The sequence below is a fragment of the Grampus griseus genome (genome assembly GCF_964374135.1).
Source record: "Grampus griseus genome assembly, chromosome: 1".
Taxonomy (NCBI): Eukaryota; Metazoa; Chordata; class Mammalia; order Artiodactyla; family Delphinidae; genus Grampus; species Grampus griseus.
The window spans coordinates 98006799-98027288 of record NC_139017.1 but is presented as its reverse complement, the minus strand read 5'-3'; the positions used below and the strand labels follow the sequence as shown (position 1 = coordinate 98027288).

General features: G+C 35.7%; 1 protein-coding gene across 2 annotated transcripts in view; it reads right to left on the bottom strand.

Moving 5' to 3' along the window:
• Positions 1 to 20490, bottom strand: part of DPYD (dihydropyrimidine dehydrogenase) — an 815412-nt gene that overhangs the window by 142308 nt on the left and 652614 nt on the right. For both annotated transcript variants that reach the window (XM_082655551.1, XM_082655550.1), the window contains exon 19: positions 11914 to 12056. In XM_082655551.1, the coding sequence (XP_082511677.1) occupies positions 11914 to 12056 (143 nt within the window). The remainder of the gene's footprint in view (positions 1 to 11913; positions 12057 to 20490) is intronic.

Genomic DNA, 20490 nt, shown 5'->3' with positions numbered 1-20490 from the left:
AATGTCTTTTGGAATGTTCTAATGTAAATAAATCCAGGTTACCGTGACCAAAAAAAAAAAAAAACAAGAAATGAAAGAAAAGAGAAGAAAAGTGATAAAGAATTGGGATAGCACATACAAAGCAAAATAGTAGAGTACAAAATTGAATGTCAGGCCTGGGAACTCCTAGGGAGGTAGGTACTTATGAGAAACCAACTGTGAAATTTCTTTTTGTTGTCTGTATTTTCATTTTTTCTTGTAAGAGAAATATTTAGAATCTTTGTGGTCTGTACTTTCATTTTTTCTTGTAAAAGAAATACTTAGAATGGCACAAACAATCTATTCTGATCTGAACTCTTGGGGAAAAAAATTCAAATATATTAAGCATGTGATAGAACTGAATGATTCCGGAGAGGGATTTGTGTTAGTCTGATTTTTAGATTCATATCTAATAACACTTTTGTTGTATAGAAAATTGATGATGATGTTCTACCATTAACAGAACATGTACTGGGAGATATGTTTTTTTCTAGAAGTGATGGATTTGTGTTGATAAAAACACATTTTTGGAGACCATCATCCTTGGAAACAGTAAAAAAATATTTGCAAGGCAAGGATGAGGGAGGCTGGCTGCAGCCCTAGAAGAGAGGAGAGTTGAATCACAAAGGATAAAAACCATAAATTAAAAGTGAACCATGTGCTCTGGAAGTTCAAAGTAGAAAGGACCCACTGAGCATTTATTTGCTCCTGGATTTGTGGAGAGAGCGAAGGGGTATGGTGTCAGACTGTGAAAATGTAAAGACCTTGTCACTCTTTAATAGCTTCCCATTAAACAGAGAATAACATCTAAAATTTTTATCGTGGCGTACAGTACCCCACAGGAGCCACCTCTGCCTGTGACTGCCCCTTCATCTCCTATCATCCTCATCTCCGCTGTGTCTTTCTGTCCTGAAACAAGACAAGACTGCTCTCACCCTTGTGCGCCAGGCCTTTGTATTTATGATCTTGCTCTTCCTTGTGCCAGGAGGACACTTTTCTCCCAGACCTCTGCATGGCTGACTTCTTTTTTTACTCATCCGAATCTGGGCTCGATTATCGTATCACTCCTTTGAGGGGGCTTCTAGCATGCAAAGTTCCTAAAAGCATTCTCAGTTGTCTGAAAACATCCTTGTACCCTTGGGGCTAGAACTATGCCTGGCACATAGTGGGCACCCACCACGTGATAAATGAAGATGTCATCTGATGTGAGTTCACTGAGGACATCATTTCCCTTTTACTAAATATCATATCTCAAATACAACTAAGATCACATCAACATTTACTGGGAAGCTACATCAATATGCTATTTTTGTTGACCTTATTGTGAATTAAATCCCTCCACAGCTTTTCTACAAAATCTTCTCTTTGCCATAGTTACCTCTATTTTAGATGTATAATTAAGTTTTTGCACCCAAGGATGTGTCTTTATATTTATCAACAACCAGCTTTATCTTCTTATACGGTATGAGTCACATATGTGTCTCTTGCTTTTCCTGAAGCTACATTGGAACTTACTCTGCCTCCCTATTTCACGTTACTTAAAAATTGATTAACTGGATTTCTACGTTTTCCCCAAACAGAACTCAGGAGCCCTAAGTTAGTCAGCTTTCTAGAAATTTCATGATTTCCTTTACTCAGCACATGAGAAAATTTATTAGAATTTAAAGTAATTTTGGAAACTGAAGAATTCAGGGATAAATTATTTAAGAAGGAGTAAGCAGTTCACCTGGAAAATTATAAGACTGGGATAAACAAATGATACACAGGTGTAGTTCAAGAGTTGAGAATGAATCATCAGTTAATAAGTCAAGGACAGAGCATGCATTCACGTGTTTGTGAATGATGATGAATTTCTTTTTCATTTTCTAGAACAATTTCTTGAGCACAATAACATGGACGGTAGGAGACGCAGAGACAAATCATGGGATAGAAATCAGGAAACATGGTTTCTAATCACACCGGTTAGCCAACTGGTGAAACAAAGTTAAGGTAATTACAAATTTGCAAATCTACAAAATGGGTTAAAAATGCTTATTGATATGCCCTGAGCTTTGTAAGAGCCAAATGAATTAATAACTAGAGAGGACTTTTTGAAAAACAGATGGTAATTCATCATTAATATTCTTTACAATATATTTGCTATGGCCTAGCATTTTCTAATAACTCTCTATTCAGTCTGAATTCTGAACCCTAACTTAGTACCAAAACGAGTCTCTAAAATATTGAGGTGGATTTTTAAACAAATACACAATTATACACATCTAAATTAGTTTGGGTTTTTCAAAATAATGTTGGTGGATGTTGGCACTGCTCAGAATAATTTTGTTACACATTTTTTTGAACAGCTTATTAAAGTCAGTTTATGGACTGACAGAAAAGGAGACGCATGACTTTGTATACCTAACTCAGTTCAACAACCAACGTTGTTCACTTGGCTTGGCTCTCTTTAGCTTTCTTTACAGGAAATGAGATCCATTCTCAAAGTATGAAGAGTAATTACTGATGGTATTGAAAATACATTAGCTCCCAAGTGACTATTTCTAATAGTCATTTGGGTGGATAAGTTATGGAATGATTATTAAAAAATTAGTTATGTTAAATCACAATTCATTTCAAATGATAAATTGATAAATTGGAAAGATTCAGAGAAAACCAACAGAGAAAACACAATGTTTGGAAAATAATATGTGAAATAAGAATATCTAAACAACTAGGATTTTTTTTTTAACTGAAGAATAAAAAGGTAAATAGTAGTTTAAAACTTTGGTCAGACATATGAAGATTCTTTGATGAAGAAGTGAAACTAGTAATTAACCATAGCTCTGCATACAATGCAAAAAGGAAAAGACAATATAAAGGATCTGGCCAGAGTCAGGAAAAAATTTAGCCAAGGAAGTTTATACAAGATCAGAAATTTCATATGGCTAATTGCAAACATCTTAGCTAACTCATGGTTATTTTCTCACATAAAATAGACATTGTGTGGTAGAGTTACTTTTTCTTATAGTAAAACTGTCATTCAAAAAGATTAGATTTAATTTCAATTAATTTCTTTTGAATCTAGATATTAATCTTTCTATCAAGTGGCGAATGTGTAATCATTCAAAAGCCTAGCAGGTTTCCATTTAATTTCCTCTGTTTGCTTATAAGCAACATTGTTGCACCGCAATCAAGATACTTTCCAAAAATTAAAACCTCTTCCATTAAAGACACCATCCATTAAAGTAATTTAAAATAATGCAATAACTGACACAGTAATTTGAATTTCACTGAATGGATACTACTTTTTTCCTATATATTATTCTACAAATATAGGGTTTCTATTTTTTAAAATAACTACTTGCATATTGTTCTTAACACTGTACATGAAACACTCATTAAAGCTAGGAAACAAGAAACTGCATAGTGGAAAGAAAAATGTGTCTATTTTAACTAGCTATGTGAAATAATTCTGATGCCATTTAAAATAACTTTGAATGGTATCAACTATTCTTCCTTCATGTATCATAGCCTGACTTTAATGATGATGATTAATGATGATTAAATAAAAAATAAGAAATAATTGAATAAATATATTTTCCGCTTACCCAATAAGAATTTAAAATATAGTACGCAAAATTTTTACCACCTAAAGACCCCATCTATATAGTTGAAGCACTGCCGTCTTCCTGTGCATTATGACCAAAAGAGAATGTCCATAATGCATCTGCACTCATGTGGAAACAGTGTCATCGTGCTGCTTCAATTACCTCTTTTTCTCTAGTTTCAATAAAATAATACATCTCTTGATCACATTAAAAAATTCCATTTAGCTTGAACTAGCTCCATCAGAGCAGCTAATTATTGTCAAAAATTGATTTGGTTATATAACTCTAGTGAGTGTCTGTCACATGACCATGACTCACAGCAAATGCCCACTATACTCCCTCTTTCTCCTGTATTTCAGGATTTTCTATTAACTTCAGTGAAACCCATACAAAAGAAATGGAATAAAAAAACCCACCCATACAATCTCAATGAAGGCACAGGTCATAATTGTACATGAATGAACTTCCTATAATTTCTGATGTCCTGAATCAAAGTCCTTAAAAGATTGAATTGTAGTGGCAATATCATTAAATTAAATTATAGAAACCCAAAGTAATTCAGTGGAAAAAAAAGGTAGCATAGTACTTATATCCTCTATCTATATACAATAGAGGAGAGTGAACATTTTGTGATGAAACCTATTACTAAAAGCAACTGACTCCGTCTGGGTTTTGGTTGCAATAGAAATCCCTAAATAGTTTTTATTAACAGAAATTGTAGACTAGTACTTAAATCAGATGAAGGGGATATAGAATTCATTCTGAAGGCTAGATCTGGGACAAACAACTTAAACTACAAGTTTAAAAAAAAAGCCAGTGTTAATTTATTAATCTTTTCAAACTGTTTTAAAGGGAAATTATTCAAGTTGTTTATTTACTATGCTTTTCCTGAATAACTAATTGGCAGGCAGAAGCAAACTTCCTTTTTTCAGAGTAGCCTTTCAAAAGATTTAAGACCTCAAGAGTTTATGAAGAGCTTGAGAATGTAATTTAACAAATAGGTATTTATAAATTTCAGTGTTCGGTAACGCGGGCCTCTCTTTGTTGTGGTCTCTCCCATTCCGGAGCACAGGCTCCGGATGCGCAGGCTCTGGACGCGCAGGCTCTAGACTCACAGGCTCACCGGCCATGGCTCACGGGCCCAGCCGCCCAGCGGCACGTGGGATCCCCCCCAGACCGGGGCACGATCCCGTGTCCCCTGCATCGGCAGGCGGACTCCAAACCACTGCGCCACCAGGGAAGCCCGGTATCTTAAATTTAATAATAATTTTCACTTAGAATTTTTATAGATCTAACTTGCATATTCTAACTAATGAGAGCCTATCAAAAAAGATGAAAAATAAGATTTCAAAGACACTGGGGTTCACTTAAATAAATTAGAAGTTAGTTGGGTTGACTGACAAAGTAATAAGAGCAGCTACCCAAGAATACACACCCATAATTAGTTTTGAACCTTATTTCTTGGCCAAAGTGTTGCATGTGGTTCTGTTGTAATAGTCATTTTTACTCCAAAGTTGTTCCAGGGAAATGATCTGGAATACTCAAATTATTGTCTAGCTAACTCCTTAGTTTTTATATAAAACATTAACTGAAGCATTTTTAAGGTAGGGTTATTGGATGCTTTACCACTGAAATGTTAAAATCCTCAGCAAAGCAAGTTGTAGAATAAGGTAATAGAAATAAACAGTGCCAATGAGAAATGGTACATTCCTAAAAATTGTAAGAAGACTTCAAAAAGCAAAAAATTGCCCATTAAAATGCAGCCTAGGGCTTCCCTGGTGGCACAGTGGTTGAGAGTCCGCCTGCCGATGCAGGGGACGCGGGTTCGTGCCCCGGTCCGGGAAGATCCCACATGCCGCGGAGCGGCTGGGCCCATAAGCCATGGCTGCTGAGCCTGCACGTCCGGAGCCTGTGCTCCGCAATGGGAGAGGCCACAGCAGTGAGAGGCCCGCGTACCGCAAAAAAAAAAAAAAAAAAAAAAAAAATTGCAGCCTGAAACCTAAAAGGCATTTTCCATTTTTAAACTGCAAGGTGGTCTAAAGTATTTTGTGATTTTTATATTTCAGTTAAACTCTCAATTAGCAAAAATTTAAGCAAGTGATGCTATAACCTAAGTATTTTAATTCAATAAAAATTTCCCTGATTCCTCGCCTTCAGTTTTTTATACAAATATTACCTTTGCAATGAGACCACTTTTTCACAGCACATATCATCTTACATACCGGATAATATACTTATGTTTCATGTTTATTATATTATATCTTTGTCCTCACTAGAATGTAAGCCCCATGAGGTGATGGACTTTTGTCTGTTCTACTCACAGAAGTATGTATTCCAAATTCCTAGAATAGTGCTAGGCATGTAGATTCTCAATAAATATTTACTGAATGAATAAATGAATGAATGCTTCTCTGTGATGCAAACTGATCAACAAGAAAAGAATGTTCTATCACACTTATCAAACTTATGAAAAAAATTTTAGCTTTCCATTTGTGAAATGTCAATACTTTTTCTAAAGTCACATAGAAGGTCATGGTTATTAAATTCACTTAAAAATTGAATTTGAAATTGCTACTTTGAGAATAAATCCTTATTCAGTAGTGCACTCGCCTAACTACATAGTTTATTTATGTGCATCAAGAAAATCAGAATCAAGATGTTTAATTTATATCACTATTTCTGTTTATTAATTCTCTTTCTAAACTCCAGTATATCAGCACCATCACACTACTTAAATACATATCATCTGTCTGATTATGTCTTGTAAAAAAATGCATCTTGTCAGTACATACTTTACATCTGAGTAGAAACAGAAAGCTAGATTTGATAGTATTCCACCTTAAGTTATATAAGTGGATGAGCTCTTCAAGGGAAATATTATAGAATCAGAGAAGGGGAATGAGGTGGGCAGTTAAGAGTCAGTGAACAAATGGCAACAGAGAAATGGGAAGGTGATGATGGAGGGATTTAGGGCCTTGAGGTGTACAAAAAAGATTTGAACCAACTGCCAGAGGGAATTTGATGGGAAATTTTTTTTAGAAGATGAATAAAAACATGCTTACCAGCACACCAAGGCCCAGCTGACATTAAACACTGTGAATTTGGAGTAAATTCAATTGGCAAAGTTACCTGAATTTCTCTAATAATATTCAGCATCCCAGAAGTACAGAAAATGAAAGGTTAGATTAACCCAGGACTAGGGAGTGGAACAGGGTAAAATTCAGTTACAATGGAAGAGAGATAGAAATATTATACATTCTCCACCCCATTCAAATGCCAAGCCAAAATTGTATATTCAGGGATTTTCCCACTCATAACTGTCCTGAATATATCTTAATACTGATTTTAGTTCAAACTTTAGCTAAAATTGGTTTAAAAATATTTTCCGGCTGAATTAAAACGTGACTAAAGCTAATGACACATAATTGATACATAATCTGTAATTTTATATCAGTAAAAGCCTATGTGTGGAAATTTACCTTTTTAACAACATCAATTGGGAGTCAATATTTTACATGGCTGGGAAGTTTCTGGGCCATTCCTAGCCAGAGCTGAAGGGGCAGTGCTTTGGCAGCCACTTTTTAATACCATGTTGACCTTCTCATCCCCTCTTCATAATCTGGTTTAAAAAAATGACGGGCTTGGGCTTCCCTGGTGGCGCAGTGGTTGAGAGTCCGTCTGCCGATGCAGGGGACACGGGTTCATGCCCCGGTCTGGGAAGATCCCACATGCCGTGGAGCAGCTGCGCCCGTGAGCCATGGCCGCTGAGCCTGCGCGTCCGGAGCCTGTTGCTCCGTAATGGGAGAGGCCACAACAGTGAGAGGCCCGCGTACCGCAAAAAAAAAAAAAAAAAAAGATAAAAAAATGACAACTCGAGCATACTCATTTAAAAAATACATTCAACAAATATTTAATGTGTTTTTCCTATACCCTGGTCAATACATCAGATGACCGGTGTTCTAGGATGAGGCCTGGCATGAAAAGATACATTGAGCCAAACAGATTTCCTCTTTTGAAAATCTGAGCCAACAGATACTAAGCTGGTGAGGTATTTCATGTAGAAGGTGGAGCTGAAAGACCACCATGTCGAATGGGTCCATGATGAGCATGTGCTAGGCAGAAGTTCAGAGGAGGCAGGAACAAGGAGTAAGTCCTGAAGACAAAGGATTGAACAGAGCTACAGATTCCTTTGAGGGACAAATCACATGGCTCACAAAAGAGATGGAAAAGGTCTCTGCCCAGAACTGCCCCATTGGTTCTTGCAGTTCCCATCTCCATTCACATATAGAATACAATAGGCTTCATTTTCTTCAAGTGGTTTGAGTGAGTCTCTGCTTCTTGATCCAAGATGAGCCTAAGCAGAAACTGCAATTTGAGCGATTATTTTACCACACGTTTTTATGAAGACACAAAGTACTCCACATATTTATATGTGTCCATAAACTGAGTGCACATCTGTGTTTGGAACATATCATGTTATTTATTTTTCTATGTTCCCACATTTCTTCTCTTCTTTGAATCCTTACTCTAAGAATTAACTTGTAGCCCGAACATGTAAGCTTTGAGTAGATGGGGAAGATCTGCCTATTACTGCTACTCCACCTTAGAGGTTCTGGGAGGGGGACAGGCGGTATGAGCAGTTGGAAGAGCATTGGCTTTGCAGTCGAGAAACTCAAGGTTTTAGTTCTGGCTTTAGCGCTAGTCATGTGACTTTGGCTACACTACTTTCATCCTCCAAGCCTAAGATGATGTCAAAGAAGTATAAAATGATTTCACTCTCAGGTAGGCATGGAAATACTGTATCTAGCAGTAGCTAGAATCAGCACACGGTAGACAGTCAACAATTACCACCCCTCATGTGTGACTCGCCCAAGCTTACATGTCTGGAAATGAGCAGGAGTTCTTTCTGGAACCCACTCATAATGCATTTTTATACTTGAGTTCATGTATTCCTCCATGTTCATGAAAACAAATTCAGGTGATATTCAAGCCTAGACATCCATTATCTTCCAGATTCTTCTTGAAGATACTGCTCTGTATTCTCCCTTCATTTCTGATGCCAAGTCCCTTCTTTTACCATTTCTCTTCTTCTTAAGGAAATTCCTTCAGTCATTCTTTTAGTTATGCTTCCTGGAAATAAATTCTTAGTATTTCTTGAGTTAAGAATGTCTTGTTTTATCTTTCCTTTTTGAAGGAAATAGGATTATGGGTTGATAGTTCTTTTCTTTCAACAGTTGGAAAATTTTGTCTCACTTTCTGGACTTGATGGTTTCTGATGATGAGAAATCTATTGTCATAACTGTTTGCTCCTCATAGGTAAGATGTCATTTTTTTCTTGCTTTCAAGGGCCTTTTGTCTTTAGTTTTCAGAAGTTTGATAATGATGTGTTTTGGTATGGGTTTCTTTGGATCTCTCATGTTTGAGATGCATTCAGCTTCTTGAATCTTGTAGGTTTATTTATGTCTCTTACAAAACTTGGGAAGTTTTCAGACATTATTTCTTTTTCATCCCCTCCTTCTGTGACCTCTCCTCTGGCACTCTGATAACATGAATATTACAACTTTTGTTACACTCCCACAGTTCCCTGAGACTTTGTTCATTGTTTTCCTTTCTGTCTTTTTTCTCCCTGTTTTTCAGATTGGTTAATTTCTACTGCTCTATCTTCCAGTTCACTGATTATTTCTTTGTCCTCCCCATTCTCTTGTTGAGCCCATCAACTGAGTTTTGTATTTGTTATTATATTTTTCAGTACTGAAATTTCCATTTGGTTCTTTATAACTATGTCTTTTTTGAGACTTTCCATATTTTCCATTTGCTTCAAGCCTGTTTGTAATTGCTTCTTAGAGCAACTTTATGATGTCTGCTTTAAAAATCTTCATCAGATCATTCTAAATCTCTGTTACTGCTATCTTGGTATTGGCATCTATTAATTGTCTTTTATCATTCAGCTTGAGGTCTTCCTGGGTCTTGGAATGATGAGTGATTTTCAATTAAAACATTGACATTTTGGGTATTATGCTAAGGGACTCTTCATCTTATTTAAACCTTTTGTTTTAGCTGGCATTTTTGGATACCATTCTGGTAGAGGAGGGCAAGGATGCTGCCTCATTACTGTCCAGATGCCCTACTTGTCCTCCTTTGACACCTGAGGGACATAACTCCTTGTTACTGCCAAGAGAAGATAGGAGTTCTGGCTCCCCTCTAGGCCTCATCTGACACCAGGGGGCTGTGACGGGGCGGGGACAGAGTGGCCTTGTTACTGCTGGGTGGTGATAAAAATCCTGACTCTCGGGCTTCACTGGTGGTGCAGTGGTTGAGAGTCCGCCTGCCGATGCAGGGGACACGGGTTCGTGCCCCAGTCCGGGAAGATCCCACATGCCGCAGAACGGCTGGGCCCGTGAGCCATGGCCGCTGAGCCTGTGCGTCCGGAGCCTGTGCTCCGCAACGGGAGAGGCCACAGCAGTGAGAGGCCCGCGTACCGGCCAAAAAAAAAAAAAAAAATCCTGACTCTCCATTAGACTTCCTCTGACAAGGCCCCGGGGGGGAGGAGAAGGGACACCTCATTACGGTCAATGGGGTGGAAGTCCATGCCTCCCACATATGGGAGCTCATTATTGCCCAGGAGCGATGCTGGGTGCCTTGTTACAGCCTCCTGAGGCTGGAAGTAAGAGACCCATGCTTGTCCTTTGCTTGTGTGGACAGGTGTGGCGCTGCAGTTTTTAAGCTGTGGTGTTTGGCTAGAGAAGAGCAGTTACGGTCAAAAATTTTCTGTCTTGCTAGGCTGTCTTTTCCTGGTTCTCTGGCTAGAAAGAGTAGGGGTTTTTTGTCTGCACCTGTTGTTTCTGGGTGGCTGGCTTCTTTGGCTCCAAGTCTGGGATATATGAGGCAAAAAGAAAACCCAGGAAATTCTCCACTGTGTGGTGCCTTGGGTCCTGAGATTCCTAGCCAGACTGTCTTCTCCCCTCCTTTCAGAATCTCTTTATGTTTGTTCTAGATATATAAAGGTTTTTAATTGTACTTACTCAGAAGCATAGGGAAAAGTACACCTACTCCATCTTCCTGGAAGCAGAAGTACTCCTCCATTAGCATTCTGATATATGTTGTTTCCAATTTATATTTTATAACAGGATGTTAATTCTGATTGTTAAATTGGCAACACAAGATACTGCACTCCACTTTCTTGCCAGAGAATATAAGTGATGCTAAACACTCTGCTCCCCAATTACCATCAATGTTAGGTAGTAAGCAGCCATATTAAAGTGGGACTTACCTCAGAGGTCACAGTCTAGTCCTCACATGAAAAATTTTACCTGGGTCATGTCAGACCATCCAAACCTGCATATCTGGTCCCTGAGAGAAATACTTATGCTATAAAGTGCTGAGGCACTGTACTGCATCTATGTTGAACAACATTATAATATAAAAAGCAAGTGTATAAATAATAAAAAAATTAAGTAATTTCTAAGTTATTTGTAGAGGGCTAATAAGAGTATGATGGGGCTTCCCTGGTGGCACAGTGGTTGAGAGTACGCCTGCCGATGCAGAGGACACGGGTTCGTGCCCCAGTCCGGGAGGATCCCACATGCCGCAGAGCAGCTGGGCCCGTGAGCCATGGCCGCTGAGCCTGCGCGTCCGGAGCCTGTGCTCCGCAGTAGGAGAGGCCACAACAGTGAGAGGCCCACGTACCGCAAAAAAAAAAAAAAAAAAAAAAAATGAGCATGATGTACTCATGTACTCATGTACATCTCAAAGTATCACTTTATGAAGACAATGGATGATTTTCCCTCAGCTTTGTACCACAAGAAGGTAAACAACCAATTCACTTCTATATTTTGAAAGCTGTGATTTCTTTGCTTTGGCTACCAGGAAGTTCACAGTCAAATTTGTTAATGCCTCCAGTACCATATGGCATAGATTGTGTGTATTGGCCTTGCCCCTGACTTCTTTTATTTTTCAATCAAGATTTTACTTTTACCCAGAGTTCCTCATATATTTGGGTTTTTTTTTTTTCATATATTTGGTTTTTATCCAGTAGTACAGTATACATTTTGGAACATGATCTCATTTATTTTAGAAACATACAGGTGAACAAATATGTTAAAAAAAAGAGGGTTTGTAAGCCCTCAAAAGGACAGGAAATGAACCTCAGGTTTGTTCTCAACCCGTAATAGAAACTTAATGAGTGCCACGCTTTTGATCCCGCAAGGCCTCTTTCTCAAGAGACCCTACAAGAACATACTTGTCACATAATTTTCACTTTATTTGTTAGATGGAGTTTTGTGAAGGGACAGACAAACACAAGTACTACCTGGAGGACCGAAGCACCACTGTGGAGAAACTGAAGACCACTTTCAGCTGAGTCAATTCCACCAGTGGCCAAAATGGGAAATCCAGGCAAAGCGCGAGCAATGGTGGTCACAGCTCTCAAAGCAATAGGTCTGATGGCTGTGCCTACAGAAAATGAGGATGATCAATGGTTAGTATATTGACCACTTGAGCATACTGCCTTATAATCACTATCATGTGATGGCAGTGTTGTACTAGACAAAATTCAATTTTATCTCTACTTAAGATATATACGTATGTAATATACAAGCATTGCTATGTTTCAAAGTATGTTAATTTGTAAATGGATATGTACTTATTTTAAGGACTTTGATGCTATTATTGCATGCAGGCATGGTATGCAAGTGGGTATAGCAGCTCTAGGACTCTCACATAAAATACATACATATCACAATTTGATATACAGTAATGTGTAAAAGATTGTATGGAACACTCGAGCATCTGTTTTAAAAAGAACAAGGAATAGCAGATTTTGTAAAAGAAAAACAATCACATACAGTGCATAAATAGACATACAGCTCTGTTATGTCTCCGCGAAGTATAAAGCAGCTGGTGTGAATAGAGATACTGCAAAAACAAGCAAGGTGCTGATGAACTTACAGATTCCATATTGCATTTTACATGTATTTCCCAAAATCTGATAGTGATTTTACTCAAACATAGTAAGCCTAATCTAATTTTCAATACATTAGAACATTTTAATCAAGTTAAAGAGAATTTACTAGAATTCAGTAATTAGAGTATGCGTTTGAGTTTGTATACATTATTTAACCAAACATTACCAACCCATTATTTGCTAATTGTAATAAAGGCTGTATGGATGGACAGAACACTCTGAGGTCGCTTTTTACATGATTACACTGTATAAGGCTGCTTAGACTCTCAAGGGTTAACCCAATTGGGAGTAAATTAATGCTCTCGTAACATAGTAATATAATTTGATATTTCAGATGTACACTCATAAGTCAACGGTCCTTTAAAGGCATTTTCTGAAGTAAAAATAGTTCTTTTTGTGCAACAATGTGGCATTGCCTCAAATAAGGGCTCTACAAACAACAAAACAAGCAAAGGGTAAAATAAGCCTCATGTGGTGCATACTTTGGCATCTCCTCCACCACCACAAGCATCCTTACCAGCATTCTCAATATGTATTCATTGGTGCTCCTATTAAGGAAGCACAAAGAGCTTTCATTAAAATCAGCGGTTTTCTTTTTATCCTGTTCATTTCAGATGAAACTGAATTTACGTGTAAACTAATGCTTTAGCACTCAACACCAAAAATGTTTGTGGAAATGTCTACTTGGCGCTCCCACACCTAAAAAATCTTCCTCTAGATAGCACTGTTTCTTAGTCAAGAATATTCAATGCTGACACTTCAGGATTCCATAACTGACATTTAAATACAAGGTAGTAAGTTAGGGCAAATTAGAAACTGAACGTCAAGATTCTATTTCTATTTCAAAATATTTATCAGCAACTTCTTCTTAGTCTATATGTTTTAACCATAAAAAAGGCTAACATAGTGGACAGGAGAATGCATGGAAAGAATACACACACATATTTATAGAAACATACCTTTAGCTATACTAAAAAGAAATTCAAGAGTAAAAGTTAGAGGAAAGCATTTTTAAAGGAAGTTGTAACTTAAATAAACCTTTTAGACAGACATACAGCTATCTTGGCATAATATAACTGATATGTTCAATATATGCTAAGTTGATGGCTCCTTTACACACATGTTACTTTGAAGTAATAAAGAAATATTGGGATTCTTTTTTTTTCTTATTTAGTTGACGCTGGAGAGTAAAGGAAATTTTTGCTAAGCAGATAAATAATTTATTTCTAACTGCACTGTTAGAAGACTATCATTAACACTAAGGAGTAAAATTTCAAAGTGGTACACAGGGATTTGGCCACATATTCCAATTGATATTAATGGACATCAAATGGCAAAATCCCAGAACACAGCTTTGAAAATTTAACCAGTTACATTTAAAGGGCAACATTATTACACAGTTGTTAAAAAACATCAGCAAATCCTCAGTGGCATTTGAAGATGTTCAATTAGGTCAATAAGACATTTTCTATTTGATGTATTTCTTCTTTTTTAAAACTTTTCTAATATACCGAATGAACATGAAAACCTTTCAAACTAATAAAGGTATCTTTTCAAAAATTAAGAGTAATTATGTTCTCTGAGGAAATGGGATCCAAAAATGAAGAAATGGATCCTTCTGTTGCTGGGTAATAGTAAATTCAGTTTTAATTTCCATTATAAATTCCATTTGATTGGTTTTCTTTATAACTCAATTGATTTAGTATGAAATATAATCTACCTGTTCTCAGCATTTTTATGGGGAATAGATTTTAAAAATGACTTTTATTCGCCATGAAAGGTTTTTGGAAGGAAACTGAAGGTATGTAAAAGGATCTTTCTAAATTGTTATACAGAAATTTCTTTTTAGTTTTAAAGTGACAGAAATGAAAAAATAATAGATTCAATATAAAAATAAAACTTTTGGTGTGAAAGAAATACATATATCGATATCATACGAGATTGTACATATGTTAATTAAAATGCATACAGATTTCCAGAATCACAGTTATTGAGATAAGAATTTTTAAAACTTTGTCACTGCTACAGTAATTAATGATTTTAGACCAAAGACCAGGAAGGAAGAAGCCAGTTGAGAAGCTCAAGGAATTAAAAGTGGACTCCATCCTAAAGGAAGCAACAAGGTTTAAATCAAAAATTGAAATCCTATAAACTTAAATTAATTAATAGGCAACATGCAATTTAAATTAAGCCTTCATCTACATGGGGTAACCAGATGAACCTGATGGGAAATTAATTACATCAAGCCTTTCTGTTTCAACAGTGTGGGAGGTGCCAATGAAAGTCAGCCATTCTGAATCCCCACATTTTGAAACAAGCTGCAGGTTCAAACAAACAAAAAGTGAACTAGACCTTTGAGTTCCAAAATTGCTGTGAAGAGTCCTGATTTGTGCCAAAGTGACCCTAGCAGAAAACCTGGGGGACTAGAATGAACTTTTGGTATCTAATCAATCGAGGCCCTCCATATAGTCACATCCTAAAATGCAAATCAGTATGTTGAATTCATAGATCTTTGATAAACTTCACTTTACATTTGATTGATTCATGATCTAGAAAAACATTTCAGTAAGCCAGAGATGTTGAATTCAAAGGTAACCAATCTGAATTCAATGATTTTTTTTTCTTAAGAAAATACTTTCTTATTTTAATTGCAATTTCAAAAATGCTACCGTTAGTAGTAGTATTACATATTGATATGCAAGTAAGAATTAATGTATTATGACTTAGGTTCCTTACTCAGGCCTCATTTATCCATTCAGCTGTTCATCTGTCTATTCAAGAAATATTAAGCACCTGTGCCTTCTTTTTAAAAAGAGGTAATTGTAACTGAATTGGAAAAGCTTAAAAGACAATCTCAGGTAATCAGTTTATGTTGTAACCATATTGTCACCCAGGGTGGATACCCAAAACACCAGCCTCAGTGATCTTAGGAGGTAATATGAGTCAGTTATTCATTCTGTACATATCCCATTAGGAAAGCTTCACATTCATTTAAACATCATATATTTTATGATTGCTATTAATACAAATTCTAGAAAGAAGGGAATTTGAGGATGAATTAGTTACATCAGAGAGACAACAGGGCCAACTGCTTAGGTTCAAATTCTAGCTCCACTATTTACAAGCTCTGTAATCTTGTGAAAATTTCTTAATCTTTTCATCTATAAAATAATAAAATTATAATAACTTCACACAGCTGTTTTGAGGATTAAATTATTTAATATATATAAAGGGCTAGCACATAATAAAGATTATACAGATGTTTGCTATTGTAACCTGTACTACCTAGAAGGACAATTGATTTCAGAGGGAGCACCTATTTAGTTTACTTTGTGCCTTTTATGCTGTTGCTGTGTGCTTAGTAATGCAAAGAAACCTTTTTTTTTTTTTTTTTTTTTGTTGGAGACAAGATCGTGATGCTTAGGATGATGAAACTTTATAACCTCTGCTCCCTTAGGAGAACCACACATCTCCCTCTCCCTTTTCCCCTCTCCAGCAGCTTTCATTTAGTGGTGTCATAATGTTGGTAGGATTAACTGACTCCAAAGCTAAAAATCTCAAAGGCAGACATCCATATATTTAAGATTTTATTTTAAGAATCAAAAGGTCCATGCACTAAATCAATATGCAAGACTTTTAATGACAACATCAGAAGTTGAGTTTATTGGTGAGAAGGAGGCAGAGCTTTACTTAGCATGACTAAACCCTTGAAGAGAAAAGACATTTTTAATGGGCAAGATAGTGTGGAACATATGCTAATTTTGGATAACTGAAATTTTGAATAATTGAGTTTAATTCTGTTTGTTTTTTGCTTAATCATTTGACTCCTAACAGCTACTGTTACAGAGTTAGTTGTTAAAGCTAAGTCCACAATAAACTCCCTGATAATGGCTCTAGCTGGCAATAAAACAGAATTGGGTTATAATACTCACTCATGCTCACTGTGTATACAAAAAGAAAATGTAGTTTTAATCTGCTTACATTAATTAAAATATAATGAATTAAGTGGATAACAAATTCCTTAGAAATTGAACTTTGACTGTCTAATTGTTAACAGTCTTAACATCACCCAGAAGAAAAAAAATATTAGTAAATCAAGAATTTCAAGGATTTAGGAGTTGAGAGATTGATTGTTATAAAATAAACATAAATCAAGCACCAAAAATTTATCCTTTAAAACAACTTTAAGGTATTAATGAACCTAACATACTGATAAATATGTAAAGCACATATATACATATATATATATACACATATATACAATGGAATATTACTCAGCCATAAAAAGAAATGAATTTGAGTTATTTGTAGTGAGATGGATGGACCTAGAGTCTGTCATACAGAGTGAAGTAAGTCGGAAAAAGAAAAACAAATACCGTAGGCTAACACATATATATGGAATCTAAGAAAAAAAAAAAAAGGTCATGAAGTACCTAGGGGTAAGACGGGAATAAAGACACAGACCTACTAGAGCATGGAGTTGAGGATATGGGGAGGGGGAAGGGTAAGCTGTGACAAAGTGAGAAAGTGGCATGGACATATATACACTACCAAACGTAAAATAGCTAGCTAGTGGGAAGCAGCCACATAGCACAGGGAGATCAGCTTGGTGCTCTGTGACCACCTAGAGGTGTGGGATAGGGAGGGTGGGAGGGAGGGAGACGCAAGAGGGAACAGATATGGGAACATATGTATATGTATAACTGATTCACTTTGTTATAAAGCAGAAACTAACACACCATTGTAAAGCAATTATACTCCAATAAAGATGTTAAAAAAATAAAATTAAATAAATAAAAATACATCTTTACACATGGATTAAAGTCCTCTGAGAAAATTACCATAATTCAACTAGAAACTGAAGTACTACAAGGATCCAGGGTTATATCAAGAGATATGAAATCTAAAGAGGAGAAATGGGAAAAAGAAAACCAATTATTTTAAGTTGTTATTTTAGGTTTATTGAAAAAGCTAAAAATTTTCTTATGAACATGTTTTAATTTTTGTTGAATATTTCAAGATATTTTTTCTGAGCCTTCATGTCTCTATAGCTATTTATCTGCTTCATAACATATTCAACATATTCATAGTCGATTTATATTCAATAATTTGGTACCTAGCATGTGCCAGGCATTTTATTTTAAAGCAATAGAATTAATACTATTTACCAGAGAAGGGGCCATTTTCCTTTCTGAGCTTTTATTTTTGGAGTGATTTCCATAGCCTGACACGAAGACTGGGGCTTCATACAGTGTGTGATTTAACCCTTAGAGTGCTGTGCAGGTAGATGCTATCATCTCTGTTTCGTATGTGAAGAAAGGGAAGTTCAAGCTGAATAAAACTTGCTTTATGCCAAAGTTTAAACACCAAGTCTCTGTGACTATCAGAGTCCACACTTTTCAGCTGCTACTGAGAAATGACAGTGCAGCAATTATGACGAGGATCACTTGCACATTGTCTTTGCCTAAGAAAACCAGTATCAGTATCGTCTGTGGTCTAAGGCTCAGAGCACAGGTTCTAAAGTCCAACCAATTAGGTGTAAGTCTTTGCTCTATTACTTTACACAATTGTGACTCTGAGCAAGCTCCTTAGTTAGCTTCCTAGAACATCAGTTTTCCCTATCTGTGAAACAGAGACATCAATAACAATAATATCATAGCAACTTGGGGACTATTACATGATACAATTTGTGGAAAGCACTCGGCACAGAGCCTGGTTCATAGTATATATAACCTAATATTACTATCAAAGCCAGAGAAAATTGATCAGAAAAATAAGCATTCACTATAAACATGTGGGGATAAACACTTAATACTTAGGGGGTGTTAATTAATCTCCTAGATATTAAATTTGGAGATCCTAAGTCATTTCATTTCTAAAAATTATAGTTTGAGTCTATGATTGTAAACGCATATATTTGTGTGAATAACTCTTTATTAGATGTATAATGCAATTGCAATATCTAAATGTATATGTCTTATCCAGAAACTCTATTTTGAGAAATCTAATCCATTAGTGCATAGACATAAAGTTACATGTACAAAGATGTTCCTTGAATATTGTTTCTTATAGCAAAACAGTGAAAACAACCTAAATAATCACTAGCAGTTATGCTAGTAAATAAATTATAGTTCATCCATGTATGTATGATATCACAGGAAACTTTTAAAACTGACGTGGAAATATCTCTAGGATATGATGTTATGTGTTAAATGACAAGTAGCAGAATAATATATAGGGTGTAGTCCCATTTTAGGTAAAAAAATGTATGATTACATTTAGTATGTGGGCATGTAAATGCAAAGAATGTTGAGTTTTAAACTGCTAATAGTTATTAGCAGAAGAGGAACTTTCAAGTTCGATATCTATACGTCCATATTATTTTATTCTTTTAGGTAAGAAAGTGTTTATGATTCACTTCTGCAATGAAAAGTGACTATTTTTTATAATGCTTCTAAAACAATACAGGAATAGGCATTTTCAGATTCTGTGCTGTGAAACATTTATATATGGGATGTGCAATGATCCTACCCTCTGTACATTCAGAAGAGCCCATTTGGTTCTATATCCAATATTTTAAGTAAAATATTAACAAACTTAGAATATATCCAAAACAGGGTGAATAGAATGATCTCTCTCTCTTTCTCTCATTCTCCCCGCCCTGCCACATACACATATACACATACACACACATAATGGGATGGACCCAGAGATGGAAAAAGCCTATGAAAAGTTTTGTTTGGAATCAAAGGGTAAGCAAAACCAGTAAAGCAAAATTTCAGTATGTCAGTTTTCCGAAGTAGTTTAGGATATGGTGATTTAGAAGAACAAAGAAAAGCAAGAAAGGGCTTCACACATATCAAATTAAGGATGTCGAGTTATGTTACTAGTGTATGAAACTTTAATTTTAACATTATCTGCCAAAATAAACTTTATTCCCCATAACTTAAAATGCATATGTATATATATATGTATATATATATGTATATATAATATACATATATTATATATAAATAGTTTATTATGTACAGCTAATTCCACTGTTATGGTGCAATAAGATTGATTTTGAAATAAAATTTTTTTTAAATAATATGTGTGTGTGTATAAAATGGCTGAAAGTAATCCCAATAGTTGTTCTTCAAATATTTAAGGGATAACCATAAAGAAAGGCTTCATTTATGTTTCCCTCAAAAGATAACGAGAACAAATGGTTAAGAACACACTATTGGTTTTATTGTTATTTTTATCATTAATTTGTTGTAAATTCAGCAACAGAAGTAGCTACATTTGGATGCCCATATCCCTTAAACCTAAATGGATATTTGGCAGGTAGTGGCAGGTAGGATGCAATAAAAAAGACATCTGTACTATAGAAAATATTGAATTAGATGATCTCTTCCAATTCAAAATTCCAGGATAATATGAACTTTGTCATGGTATTTTAAGGAGCAATTTTATATGCTCTGTGGTTTCCCAGTAGATACCAGTGATGAAGTTAACTTATAAAAGGATTAAGTATGAGTTAAAGTGAAATTTTAATATGCAATACATTCATTATAGAGACTCCTCTTTTGAGTGCTTTCTAATTGCCAGGTGTTTTCCTAAGTGTTTTTTCATGCATTGTCTCAGTGACATTACTTTAGGTATTTTTTTGTCCTCATATTCTTAGATTTGTAAATGAGATCGTAAGAAATACATATCTCACCCTCAAGATCACTCAGACAATGTGGGTCCAGTATTTGCATCTAGGTGTACCTGACTCCTAATGCCATGCTCTTAACCACAATACTATATTTCTTCCCTATTTTAATTGTTTGCATATTGATTAAGTTATAGAGAGAGGAGTTAATAATTGTTATAAATAATAAAGGTATGTTGTCCACATATGATAAAACCAAGAATATTGGCATTATATTAATTGTT